This window comes from Neopelma chrysocephalum, unplaced genomic scaffold (assembly GCF_003984885.1).
Source record: "Neopelma chrysocephalum unplaced genomic scaffold, ASM398488v2 Primary Assembly neopelma1_96814, whole genome shotgun sequence".
Lineage (NCBI taxonomy): Eukaryota > Metazoa > Chordata > Aves > Passeriformes > Pipridae > Neopelma > Neopelma chrysocephalum.
The window spans coordinates 1273877-1287942 of record NW_020925458.1 but is presented as its reverse complement, the minus strand read 5'-3'; the positions used below and the strand labels follow the sequence as shown (position 1 = coordinate 1287942).

Sequence of the window (14066 nt, the reverse complement as noted above, 5' to 3'; positions counted from 1 at the left end):
TTGATGGCAAAACTGGCATGTTTGAATGACTGAATGAGTCTAGACTTTGCTGAAGAATTACTTGAGTCAATCTGAATACACATAGACAGATTTTGAAGTTACTGAAATTGTATTTTATGTGGTTTAGGATTTCTCAAACTAATAGAGAAATCCTAAACTACTTCTTTTCTGATTAAGTGTATTCATAAATGCACATTTCGTATGTTTTCCTTGATGGTGTCTGATTTCTGTTGTACAGGAGTAATGCTGAGGAAATTAGCCAGGTTGTACAAAAACATGCAGATCTCAGATAAAACATTAACTGGTTAGAGAAACATAAAAAAATGATCTTTTATTTTAAAGAGACATTTTCTTGGGATTTATGTCATGCATCAAATCAACAACACATCTCTGCATTTTAACTCAAATGTAACAAAATTGAAAACTGCATAATCTTACTTCCAATTACTTCTGCTTGTATTGTTTAATCTTTGGTAATTATTTATTCATATGTAAAACTTACAGGAGTAGAATATCCATCCATTGTTCTGCAAGGTGATAAACATTAGTTGGTTGTCAAAGGAATAAACCAGTTGTAAACCATGGCTGACAGTGATTTGTTTTGTGTATTAGAAAAAACTGCTGCATTGTGATAGTGGAAATGTCTCTTTATTTCCAGCATACAAATCTTCACAAGTTTACCATAAAACTGAGCTATTAAAATTGAAAATCTGTTATTTAGAACCAATATTTCATACAGGGAAGTTTTAAATTATCTGAGCAGTTGATTGTTAACTTGCACTTTGGTCAGCCGTAAATTTAGGCTACATTACAGCACACAGAAAATGTCTGCGCTCAGCATGGCAAAATTGTCAGTTATTGATTTCACCATTCAGCAAGGTAACTCTCTAACCTCATAGTTCTTAAAAACAGATTGCCAGGTTTTCAGTCCCAGCATGATTGTAACTGGTGCTTGGCTGAGCGATCGTGAGGGAAGCAAGGTGATCATGGAGCTGTGAGATATTGCAGCCATGATGCTAGGAGATTTTTGCTGGGATATGATTTATGCAGAAGTCAGAGCATCAACTGTCTTTTGCAGTTGGATGATAAGTCTACAGTCTAGTTTGGAAAAGAAAAGCATTGGTGTTAAAGCAAGAAACAGACTGCATCAGTTAGATCTGATCAATTATTATTTCTCCTTCATAACTTTTTTAACTGAAGATAAAATTCTGTGATTGCAGTGAATGGTTGGTGGGTTTTGCTTATTTGTAAAATCATCTATCTCTTCATTGTCTGTTCAGTGTTTCTTCACATACTGAAGAAAAGTCATGATGCTGATTTCCCTGCATTTGTCAAAATGCAAAACATTGGCTTGAGTTAAAACTCTTTTGTGAAATATGAAAAAATATTTGACTGAGATAGAGTGGGTTTTTACCCTGAATGTCTTTACAGGAAAAATAAATGCCTTAATCAGATCTATTTGAACCAGACTCTGTGTTTTGACATCTGTTTTGTTCCAAAAAGGCCACAGCTTATGCCACCCCTGTTAATAGTAGAGAGGAAAGATCTGGAAGAACATTGGGCAGAGGATGAGCTTTAAATGGCAGAGGAAACAGAATCCAACAACCAAAGCATGGTTACTCTCTCTATCAAGAAAAAACAGTAATGGTGGGAAATGGAGTTTTCCAGAAGTTGTACCTAGTTTGGGAAGCAGCTGTAATTAAATGGCTGGTTCTGCTAAAGGAAGCTTACCCATTTCTGGTCCTGCCCTGCTAAGCAGTAGAAAATGGCTCTTCTCTTGCTTTCTGCTTTTTCAAGTGATACGACAGTAATTACTCCTAAAGAGCTACTCATATGCAAACCCTGCAGTAGGGGACAGTAAAGTTATTCCCAACATCTCTTATCTGGATAGGGTTTATAGAAGGTCCATGGTAGTATTTTTAGTGGCAATTTGAATTAGCAGTATGCCTCTGCAGTTGCACAAGTCAGTGTAATACTCACCTCTTGCTCAGGAGATTTCATCGTATGTAAGTTAAATACCTGTCTTGTCATTCTAAAGTTAGATATTTTATACATATACAATCATCGAATCATAGAATCAACTGAGTTGGAAAAGACCTGCGAGATCATCAAATCCAACCCTTTATCCAACACCACCGTGATTACTAGTGCACTAAGTGCCACATCCAGTCTCATCTTAAAAACCTCCAGGGACAGTGAATCCACCACTTCCCTGGGCAGCCCATTCCAATGCCTGATTACCCTTTCTGTAAAAAATTTCTTCATAATATCTAACCTAAACCTCCCCTGGCACAGCTGAAGACCATGCCCTCTTGTCTTACTGATAGTTGCCTGGGAGAAGAGACCAACCCCCACCTGGCTACAACCTCCTTTCAGGGAGTTGTAGAGAGTAATGAGGTCTTCCGTAAGCCTCATCTTCTCCAGGCTGAACAACCCCAGTTCCCTCAGCCTCTCCTCATAGGACTTGTGCTCCAGTCCCTTCACCAGCCTTGTTGCTCTTCTCTGGACCTGCTCCAGCACCTCAATATTCTTCCTAGCTGAGGGGCCCAGAACTGGACACAGTACTCTAGACGTGGCCTCACCAACGCTGAGTACAGGGCAAGAATCACTTCCCTGGTCCTGCTGGCCACACTGTTCCTGATCCAGGCCAGGATGCCATTGGCCTTCTTGGCCACCTGGGCACACTGCTGGCTTATATTCAACTTCCTGTCAATCCAAACTCCCAGGTCCCTTTCTGCCTGGCTGCTCTCCAGCCACTCTATGTCCCCAGCCTGTAGCACTGCAGGGGGTTGTTGTGGTCAAAGTGCAGGACTCGGCACTTGGCCTTTTTGAACCTCATCCTGTTGCAATCAGCCCAACTCTCCAGCCTGTCCAGGTCCCTCTGCAGAACCCTCCTGCCTTCCAGCTGATCGACACTCCCTCCCAACTTCATGTCATCTGCAAATTTGCTAATGGTGGACTCAATCCCCTCATCCAGATCATCAGTAAAGATATTAAATAGAACTGGGCCCAACACTGATCCCTGGGGGACACCACTAGTGACCGGCTGCCAATTGGATGCAGCACCGTTCACCACCACTCTCCGGGCCCGGCCCTCCAGCCAGTTCCTAACCCAGCAGAGAGCGCCCCTGTCCAAGCCGTGGGCTGCCAGCTTTTTCAGGAGTATGCTGTGGGAGATGGTGCCAAAGACTTTGCTGAAGTCCAGATAGACAAATCCACAGCCTTCCCCTCCTCCAGCAGACAGGTCACCTGATCATAAAAGGAGATCAGGTTGGTCAGACAGGACCTGCCCTTCCTAAAACCGTGCTGGCTGGGTCTTGTCCATCCTGTAGGTGCTGTGTGATTGCACTTGGGATGATCTGCTCCATAACCTTGCCAGGCACTGAGGTCAGGCTGACAGGCCTGTAGTTTCCCAGGTCCTCCTTGCAGTCCTTTTTGTGGATGGGCGTGACATTCGCCAACTTCCAATCATCTGGGACCTCCCCAGTGAGCCAGGACTGTTGGTAGATGATGGAGAGTGGCTTGGTGAGCTCTTCTGCCAGCTCCCTCATCACCCTAAGATGGATCCCATCTGGTCCCATAGACTTGTGGGGATCCAAGTGGCTCAGCAGGTTCCCTCCTGGATTACAGGGGGGCTGTTCGGCTTCCTGTCTCTGTCTATCAGCTCCAGAGGCCACTTGTCCTGAGGACCACCTGTCTTACTGTTGAAAAATGAGGCAAAGAAGGTGTTAAGTACCTCAGCCTTTTTCTCATCTTTGGTGACTATGTTCCCCCCCATGTCCAACTAAGAATTGGAGGTTTTCCTTGCCCCTCCTTTTGCTATTGATGTATTTGTAGAAGCACTTTTTGTTATCCCTAACAGAAGTGGCTAGATTGAGTTCAAATTGTGCTTTTGTCTCTCTAATTTTCTTTCTACATGACTTAACTATATTCCTAAACTCTTCCTGAGTAGCCAGTCCTTTTTCCATAGTCAGTAAGCTCTCTTTTTTCCCTTAATTTCCTTCAAAATTTCCCTGTTCAGCCAGGCTGGCCGTCTTCCCCGCCAGCTCACCTTTCGGCAGACTGGGACAGCCTGCTCCTGTGCATTCAAAACTTCCTTCTTGAAACATGTCCATCCCTCCTGGAACCATTTGTTTTCAAGGGCTGTTTCCCAAGGCACCCTCTGAACCAGTCTTCTGAGTAGGCCAAAATCTGCCCTCCGGAAGTCCAAGGTAGAAGTTTTATTGATGGCCTTCTTTGCATCCCTGAGTACTGAAAACTATTATTTCTTGGTCACTGTACCCCAGATGGCCTCTGACCACCAAATCTCCCACCAGCCCCTCTCTGTTTGTGAACAGCAGGTCTAGTGGGGCCCCACCCCTGGTAGGCTCATTTGTCAGCTGGAGCAGGAGATTCTCCTCTATACATTCTAGGAATCTCCTAGACTGCCTCTTCTCCGCTGTGTGGAGTTCCCAGCAGACATCCGGCAGGTTAAAGTCGCCCACAAGGACAAGGGCTGGCGATTTTGAGACATCCGCCAGCTGCTTATAGAATAATTCATGACCCTCATCATCCTGGCTGGGTGGTCTATAACAGACTCCCATCAGGATGTCAGCCTTGTTGGCCTTCCCCCTGATTCTGATCCACAGGCACTCAACCTTATAATTACTGACTTAAGTTCTACAGTCAGGAGACTCTCTAACATATAGAGCCACCCCTCCACCTCTCCTACCTTACCTGTCCCTTCTGAAGAGCTTGTAGCCACCCATGGCAGCAATCCAGTCATGTGAGTCATCCCACCACGTTTCCGTGATGGCGACTACATCACAGCTTTCCTGCTGCACGATGGCTTCCAGCTCCTCTTGTTTGTTACCCATGCTGCATGCATTGTGTACATGCACTTCAGCTGGGCTGCTGATTTCACTTCTAACTCTGGCTTTCCACCCTCAGGCTTGTCTCTGGAGAGCCTGGTTTCAACTCCTTCCCCCTTCAAAACTAGTTTAAAGTCCTCCTGATCAGCCCTGACAAGGCTAGAGTCCTTTTGCCCTTGCAAGATAGATGAAGCCCATCTGACTCTGGCAGGCCTGATGCCATAGAAAATAGCATAACTTTAGGTATTGTAATACATACACTTGCATTCTGTGTGTGTATGTAAGATTATAAAATATGTATTTCTAGCCCTTGTGGTTGTAAATATGAATCAACAATAGCCAGTACATGAAATAAGAACTGTCTTCAGAAATCAGGTCACAGCTGTCTCATAGCGTTTATTTCTTTGGTTTTGTTTTCCTGTTGATAATCCTGGGGTTTCTTTGTCTTTATAAGCATTCACTATTGGTCAAGCCAGAAAATTTGTCAGCACAAATTCTCATGATAGGTTTGTTCTAAATATCAAAGGATTTGTGAATGCAAACAAAACTCCTGAACAGTGCAAAATAGAAAAATTTGTAAAATAGGAGTTTGCCTATTTTATTTTACAAGAATTACTTAATTCTTGTAACTAATGTGTAAATAGTTAGCTCTCCCTGTTTTGTGCACTGTTTTATCCATATGAGTGCTATCTGATACAGAAAATCGATCTGTTTCTTGCAAAAAAAGTGCACAAATAAACAACTTTATGCAGGCAACTTCTGTGAATTTGTATTTTATGTGATGGAATCTTATGGTTTCTATAGAAGTCAAATTTTTTCGTCATTATTTTCATATTAAATTCCATAGACATTTAAAGTCACATAATGTTTATTAATAACTTAACTGATAAGAATTTGAATGAGGATATATTTGACATTTAATTTCACAACCACTTAATTTTATGAAAAAGCCATGTAACTAGTGATAGCAGCAAACCCAGCATAATTAGTGTGCAATACTAGACAGTGATATGTGCTGCACCAGAAGAAATATTCGTACTTGTAGCAGATTGTAAATATGGATAATAAACAAAAAGGATTTTTCAGGGTATTTCCCCTTTTCTCCCTCTTCCCCACCCCACCCTCCTTGATACAATTCTAGAATACAGATATACCTCACAAAGGTAGTGTACCTTGGGGCTTAATAATTACTCACTAAATTTTTAGGAGAAGGAATAATCTACAATATGCATAGTCTGTGCATAGGTATTACAGGTTGTATAATATCTCTTACCTACAGTTACCTTGTGTCAGGTGCTTATGATGCGTAAGACCAACTCTCTGCTCTGTTGCAACAGTTTTGTACTAGTGCATATTATCAAAAGTAATTTCAATGTTTATCAGCATCTTGTGGCACAGTAATGGGTCTTTTTACAGTTGCATTCAGAATAATCTCCTGTCTTAATTTGTCCCATCCCTGGAAGTGTTCAAGGTTGGGTGGGACTCCAAGCAACCTGGTTTAGTGGAAGGTGTCCCTGCTTGTGGCAGAGAGGGTGGAATGAGGTGATCTTTAAGGTGCCTTACAACTCAAACCATTCTCTGATTAATTTCTGAGTATAGGATGGACAGAAATTTCTCTTCTTGTTCCTCTTGCTCCCCCTGGGAGTTTTTTAGAGGTTCTAGGTTATGTTCTAGTTACTGTTACCTGCTCATCTCTCATGACAACAAACAAGAGAGAAGAAACCTCAATTGCATCTGTGACATTTGGTTTTTGGGACTCTGATGCACAAGTGCAGCAAATCTTACTGCACCAGGTCAGGTTTCTGTCTGTCATGCTGCATGAACTTTCTCTGCACCAGCATGGGGGACAGGACATGATATTTATGGGCATCTCAGCCACTGCAGTGTCCAACATGCATATAAGCTCACACCCTCCTTTATTGATGCTTTAAGTGAATACGCCAGTCTCTGAACCACGATGGCTGTAAGGAACAGGCAAATTTTTGTTATATAAAACAGTAACATCAGAAATGAAGCTGGGACCGGCATCAGTGCCAGCAGCCTGGAGCAGCATCCATCTGCCATAAACCTCAACATACAGTTTGGCATTACAGCTAAGACAGCCTTGAGTTAGGGTGCTGCAGCAAGCTTCCTCCCTTTTCTTATTTTAGTTTGGTGAATTTTTTAATTTTTTTTTCCCTGTATTTTATTGTAGCCTTGGAGTGAGACTGTTCATCCAGTTTCATCCAAAGGAAAATTCTTCTTATGAACTTGTTTATTAATTGTTTTCAGAGTGAATTTTCTGCTGGATCAGCCAGATAAACAGACTTGCTGTTGATGGAACAGGTACAAGGCAAGTGGCCATGCATGCAGCTGGGATTAGTGGCAGTGACACAGCACTCATGCTTAGATCAGTTCAGCTGTAATATAGTCCTAGTCACTTTAACAATGGTGTCTCAGACAACTTTGGTCCATATAAAGTGGTCCCACTTCCATTCTGACTGTCATGAATGTTAGCCCTCCTGGCTGCTCATTCCCAGTCCCTTGTTTCCAGTGCCATGAGCACCTTTGCTTTTCTGGTCCTGCAGTGAGCCAGGGCATTAAATGAGCATGAAAATATTTTTATTTATTATAGTACCCTCTGCTGATACAAGCAATGTCAGACACGTGATAAATCTCCTTTACTGATGAACCAGGACACTCTTTTCTTTTGCAATGCATGACAAGAGAATGCACTGAAGTCCATCTGTCCAAGTTCCTAACTGTACAAGCAGCCCTTGTCCTGAGTATAGTTTTGTTAAGCATCTGGAAGTATTTTCTTCCTCAGATTCAAAAAATGCCTGGTATAATAAAGGATGATATTAATCAGGATTTAAAAGATAAGATTTCTGATTGTGGTTCTTTCCCTAATCTCTCAACATTTCTTCATTATAATTTTTCACTGTCTTGAGGATTTTTATGATTATTTCCTGTTTTTTGCCCATATTATAATTTCTATTTTTTTTTTATCTCTTATGTTTCAGTTGCAATCAAGCTCAGAGCTTGGCCAGGACATCCTGAATGACTGCCTTGCGATCCAGACCCTCCAGCCAGCCCTATCACCGCATGACACTGCAGATAATTCCATGGGATACTCCCCAGGGCCTGTTCATGATATTTACCCAGGTACAGAAAAAGACATGAAAAGCTGCTATATAATTGCTCACTTAAGAGTAAGGATGATTTTGCAGAGTAGGATGTACTCTGAAATCCACATCTATCTCATAAGAAGAATAGAATCTGCAAAGTAATATAAAAATATGGATTTTGAACATATTTTTTTATGGTTTTTGGAGGGAGGCAGGCCAAATCATACTATATCCATGAAAAGACCTACTGCAACGTAGAGTGATATTTGACTTCTACTACCAATTTACTGCTACCAGTCCTTGTAGACATCAAGAATATGTTAAACTTCATTTAAAATTACAGTATTTTCCCTTTTCCTTATTCATGGATCACATATCAGTTTTCCAATCAATCTACATTAATGAACTTAAATGCTGCATTATGAGCTCGCATATTATGACTATAAATACACCAATAAACACATTTATGTAATTTTATTGTTTCAGTTAAATATCTGAGATTTTCATATTAAAATAACTAACTTTGTCATACCTGCCTGAATGTACAATTGTTGTTCACATTTCAATTAAATTTGAAACAGTTGGTAAGCTGTGAGTAATAATACATCTCAAAGCTCAAGACAGTGTGGACAGGATGTTAACATTTTTAATGGAGTATTTTAGTAGTTATGAAGGCATCTGTTTTTAACTTTCAGACAGAATGCATTACATCTTCTATCAGTCCAACTTTAAAGTGAGAACCAGATGTAGGAAGTGAATGAATTGGCTGCATTAATGTTATGTGCAGTGATGAAAATTCCATTATATGAAGTGACCACTTCAATAAGTAGTTTTATTTTATTGAGAGGCTTGTAAAGCTATCAATTCTATTATATGTTTTTGTCAAGGCTGTTGTGAGTTACACACTGGCTGGTGATGATGCAGGTTTATATGACAAAAATTAGGAAATTTAAAGCTGTGACTGTATTCTAATTTATTAAATAGTTGGTATTATTTGTACATTGTTAACTTTTAAATGCCTTATTCTGAGTATGGGGTGAGAGTGGCATCTGTTACTTGAAAGCATAAAGAAATTTCAGATTTTAGAGATGCGATTTTGGCCAGGAAATCTCTGGGAACATGTTGTTGGTTACAGTTGCTTATTTCATGTTGTATGTTGAGAGGGAGTTGGGTAGTGAGGAATGCTGAGATTTAAGAAAATTGTTTAATGGCTTTGCCCAGGGTAATGTGCAAAACTGAGAGATAATAAAGACTCAGCTTTTCCTTTTCATTTCAAGTCCCTAGACAGAATAGAAGGCAGGATGGGACATTGTGTCACGTGAGCCGAGACCAGATTTTTGGAAACTGAGGACATTCTCACAGGAAATTTCCACAGCAACCTGTTGAGCACTCATTTCTTTTACCAGTCTAGCTTCCAGACTCTGATTAAATGTCAAACTCCAGCAGCTTGGTCAATCCAAATCTAGGCTGACAGTGACTTGAACAAACTGCTGCTCGTTACAAGCCAAACTAAGCTGCTGCCTCCAGCCAGCCCTTAGCTGGCAGTTGTCTGCAGTTGTGATGTCCTACAGACAGCTTCTGAGACTGTGGCATTACATTTTGTAGTCTCATTCCTGCCTTGTCTTAAGTACTTGGTGTTTACAGCACTACTAACTATGGACATCGTTTGATATAATAATTTATTTTGCTTGTTTTTTACTTGATGCTGCTTCCTATTGTGTGGCAATTTTTATAGTATTAATCAACGTATTTTTACCAGCATGAATTTCTATGTAAGTAGTAATCTGCTTCCCCTTACTTGTGTTCACAGCTTGGAAATTTCTCGTAGTGTTCACATCTATAACTTGGAAATTTTTCGTAGTTTTATTCACTTGTGTTGTTTCACATCAGTTAACTGAGGGTATAATGTCAGGTATAGATGAATACATGTCACTCCATTTTGACAACCACCCAATCCAGTTGAAATGAGTTGTTTCATTAACTACTAGTCAGGGCTGCTACATAATAATATACTCTGTGAATAAATAAGATAACTACATCAGGCAGGGAATTATTTTATTGAAATGGCAACATGAAAATTATTAATGACCTAAGGAGGGGAAAGTAAAATATACAAAAGCTTAAGTGTCCTGCCTTACAGAAGCTACCCTTCAAAATTCTCTGAAAACAATTTTTTTTGTATATAACAAAATATAACAAAAAACTTAGAGATTTCTGAAAAATAAGATATGTAACTTTTACTGAATGCTGTTTGAGACAGCATATTGTCTGAAATGTGTCTGTGCTACTTTTCAAGTGGAAACAGGAACAGATTTCCATTCTTCCAGTGATGTCAAATCAAACTTTTCTGACTTGAAGGTGACTTTGCTTATCATTGATGTACATTTAAGGCAAAGGTATGAGGTTTCTTTTCCTTTCTGAAGAAGTCTACAAAATAAATGTTTGAAAGCAAACTATTAGAAATATGTAAGAAATGTCAAAAGTAGACATTTGGAAGCAAGTCCATTTTTACTTACATAATACAATGCCTGTAGTGACAACTGTACAGTTTCAGTACTCTTAAAGTACAGAATCTACAAACACAGGTACATTTAAATGAAATATAACAATAATATTTTTGATTACTTATCTATTACTTAGAGTTAACTCTCCATAAATATTTTTTCTTATCTTGTAGTCTTAATATAAGAAATCTGATTATACTAAGGTATAATCTTACTAATACAGTGATGTAGCATGACAGATCCTTTGCTTAAAATTAACACAAAATTGTATTTAAAGATCCTAAAGCAAGCATAGAGACTCTTCTAAGGCTAAGTATAGTGATACCATCTGGGTTTTAATTTTCAAAAATACATAGGCTTCTGGGCTTATTCAGTTCACAGAATGAAGATGTGAGCAATTAATTCATAATAAGAACATATGGATGATAGTTTTTTCTACTGTGTAATCATATGAACTTACTGTTTGTAGTGCAATCTAAAATCCGTAAAGCTGAAAGAATCGTAAGTAATGCAATACAAAAAAATACTTTTACTGTGCTGTTTGGTTAAAACTTGACCATTTCATATTTAAGCGTAAACCAGAATGTGTAATTCATATATGAATAGTTACTGAATGTCATACTCAGCTCTACTCAAGAGAAAGCAAATGATATTACTTAAGCTTGGCAAGTGCATGACTTTCTTTGCAAGTTGGAATTTAAAAGTTGCATCTGTAAAGTTACAGAACTTACTTGAATTCTGACTGTTTTTTAAATAATGTCTTATGCTGGGTTGTGAAACTTTGACCTAACTAATTTTATGCCTATGATTTAAGTTGTGCTTTGCTTAAGTAATACTTTTCTTTGTGGTTTTTTTCCCCCACTGTAACAGTACTAAGCTAGGTGCTCTGTGCACATAATAAGAAAACATCCAATCTCTATGGAGTATGTATCTAAGATAATGTTAGGTAGGTACAACAGGCAGGTAAAGGATAAAGGACACGTACAGGAAAAATAAAAGAATTTTGTTAAAGGAATTGTCCCAGTGAGTGAGCTCCCTAAGAGATCTCTGAGAAAAAAGGCAGTCTGTAGCTACAGCTCATTACTGTAAGAAAAATCAAAAGGAATTATAAGGAAGAACTGACACATGAATGGTCCTACCCATGAAAAACGAAATTGTATTTGATGCATAAGAAATGGATGCAAAAGAGGCAGTGATGTAGGGTTACCAACAACAAAGAGAATCTCTGTTGTCACCCTTTGGGGTGAATTTAAGTATTGTATAAGTATCTAGAACTCCTGGTGAATGTGATGTAGTCCCAGATAGGACCATACACACACTACAGGGAGTTGAATAGTGTTAATATTATTATCTATCTTAGTTTAAGGAGGATAGTTTATTTCCCCTCAGACTTGTCCTTTTATTCACCAGCTTTACTTCTGAGTTTATAATTTCCATTTTGAGACATCTTAATGGTTCTCCAAAAATCCATGCAATGTTTGGGTTCACATTGTAAAGAGAACTGATGTATTAGTGTGTAAGCAACACAGCCATTTGCACCATTTATAGTTCCTTTCATCATAATGAGACAAAACTTTAGAAACTGCAGTCCACTGAAAGAGAAGAAAATACCTTAAAAGGCTGGGATGTGATCTAAAGATATAATTACAGTACTGTGAAACTAAGTCATTGTATATTCTTACACAGTTTAATAAGTTTTTCTCATAATAAAATGCAAGTTACCCTATTTTTGCAAGAAATAATTTAAGTAGTCTCTGGTTTTATTTTAACAGTCAGGGTGTTCCTTTGTGGTGTACTGATACGTTAAATATTCTCTCTGCTTATTCTGTCAGAATGCATATTTGATTTTTCAGTATTTTCTTCTGTGCTGCATGTAAGCATAAAATAAGAAATTTGAAAGTTCATTCCTCTGTTTTTCCCTCTGCATTTGTCTTGATGCTCCCGTGAGAGACGGGCATGAAGAAAGTGGCTTTTGGGGTGCATGAACAAAAGCGGCAAAAACACATTCTCCTGTCTTAGTGGGGAGGTTCTTCCTCAGCTCACTCTTTGTGAGTTACTCTGCTGGCTGAAGCCTTGTCTCATCTCCTATGGGATCTGCATCCTCTGTACCTCAGTTAGAGTTCTACTGTCAGATGTCTGTTGTCACTTGAGTTGTGATTACGACGGTCTGGTCCGTATACAAAGTAGCAAACAGTAGAGGCTAGTGCCAAGGTCAGCCTCCACTCCACCAGCTTTGCCTGCAACTGTGGCTCATGACAACTTCTCATGACCTAAACTTTGGCATTACCTCTGCTGGTGTTTTTACTCACAAAGTGGTTTCCTGTGTGTCATCTTACACCATCTGTCATTTCCACCAGCTGAAATGTGTCCGGGACTGCTCATTAATGAAGCTACAGCATAGGCTCCTGAGCCTTTCCTTAACTCTGCCTTAGCCTGGTGAATAACCAGTGTGTCACAAAGGCAGGCTTGTAAGGACTAATAGAGTCTTTCCAGAAATAGGCTCAGGTGGATGGACAATGAGGTGAACTTTTTGCCCTTTTGATCTTGTGTAGCAAAATTCAAAATTGTGACCTACAAAATAATTTTCTTGAAGACTGATGTGTAGTGGGGCTACTCCTAAAGTAGTGTTTCTTATGCTAGAATTGTAGCATGTATGCAGATATTTTAGCCTAGAAAGATGTTTTACCAGTGACATCACCCTCTGGGGAACTGGTTAAAATTCTAGGATTTTGTCAATAAATTTGAATCATTAGCTCCAATATATTCACTAACATAATGTAATTTTTATAGCAGAATTTTATTCTGTAAACTAAGCCAAAACAATACTTTTTTTGAAAGAGACTGGAAGATACAACAGCCAAACAGTGAGAGATCATTTTTATCTTGTAGAGAGCATATCTAATTGGTTCTCTGGGTTCATAAAATATTCAAGATCATGTATTTGGCTGCCATTCAGCATAAGCTACCTGACACAGATGTCAGTAAAAATAGTTGGGTAACTGGATTTTCAAATATACAGAGATTTAAATTTTTCTGATTTAAACAACTTCAGAAAACAAGGTTAAAGAAGTAGGGATCAACTACCTAGGACATTTGAACAAAGTCCTGTATTGCTTTTTGTTTAGTCATCTAGAAACTTTCTTTATTAGAAAGTGTGCAAGAGAACCTTATAGAAAATTATTAAACTGTTAATGATGGTTTAAAATTTTTGTATGTAATACTGAGGAGTCTGGGGCAATAACAGCGATATTACTTTTCAAGAAATTTAGGATTTTTACAGCTGACAGGAAAATGTAGAAAGTATTTCACATTTTCGGAAACCGTGCTTTCTGCTTACCAGTTCTAAAAATACATATTTTAGGAAGTATTTGACACCTCTTCTGCAACAGGAATGTATAGAAGACTTGCAGCCGTAGTTAGATGAAAATTCCAAGACTGGGAACACAATTATGTCATGCCTGAGTGTATGAAAGTGTCATTTGGAAGCAGAAAAGAATATTATTTTCATGTGGGTTTTTCTTCTTCCCTTTGAACAGAAAACAACGCTTGAGAAAAAAAGAGTTAGTTGCTAAGAATTGTCACTGCAGCTTTACAGGAGCTCTTAC

The 14066-nt window shown here is 39.0% G+C and overlaps 1 protein-coding gene across 5 annotated transcripts in view; it reads left to right on the top strand.

Moving 5' to 3' along the window:
- Positions 1–14066, top strand: part of GLIS3 (GLIS family zinc finger 3) — a 157953-nt gene that overhangs the window by 127684 nt on the left and 16203 nt on the right. For all 5 annotated transcript variants that reach the window (XM_027709601.1, XM_027709598.1, XM_027709597.1 and 2 more), the window contains exon 6: positions 7853–7994. In XM_027709601.1, coding sequence (XP_027565402.1) covers positions 7853–7994 — 142 coding nt within the window. The remainder of the gene's footprint in view (positions 1–7852; positions 7995–14066) is intronic.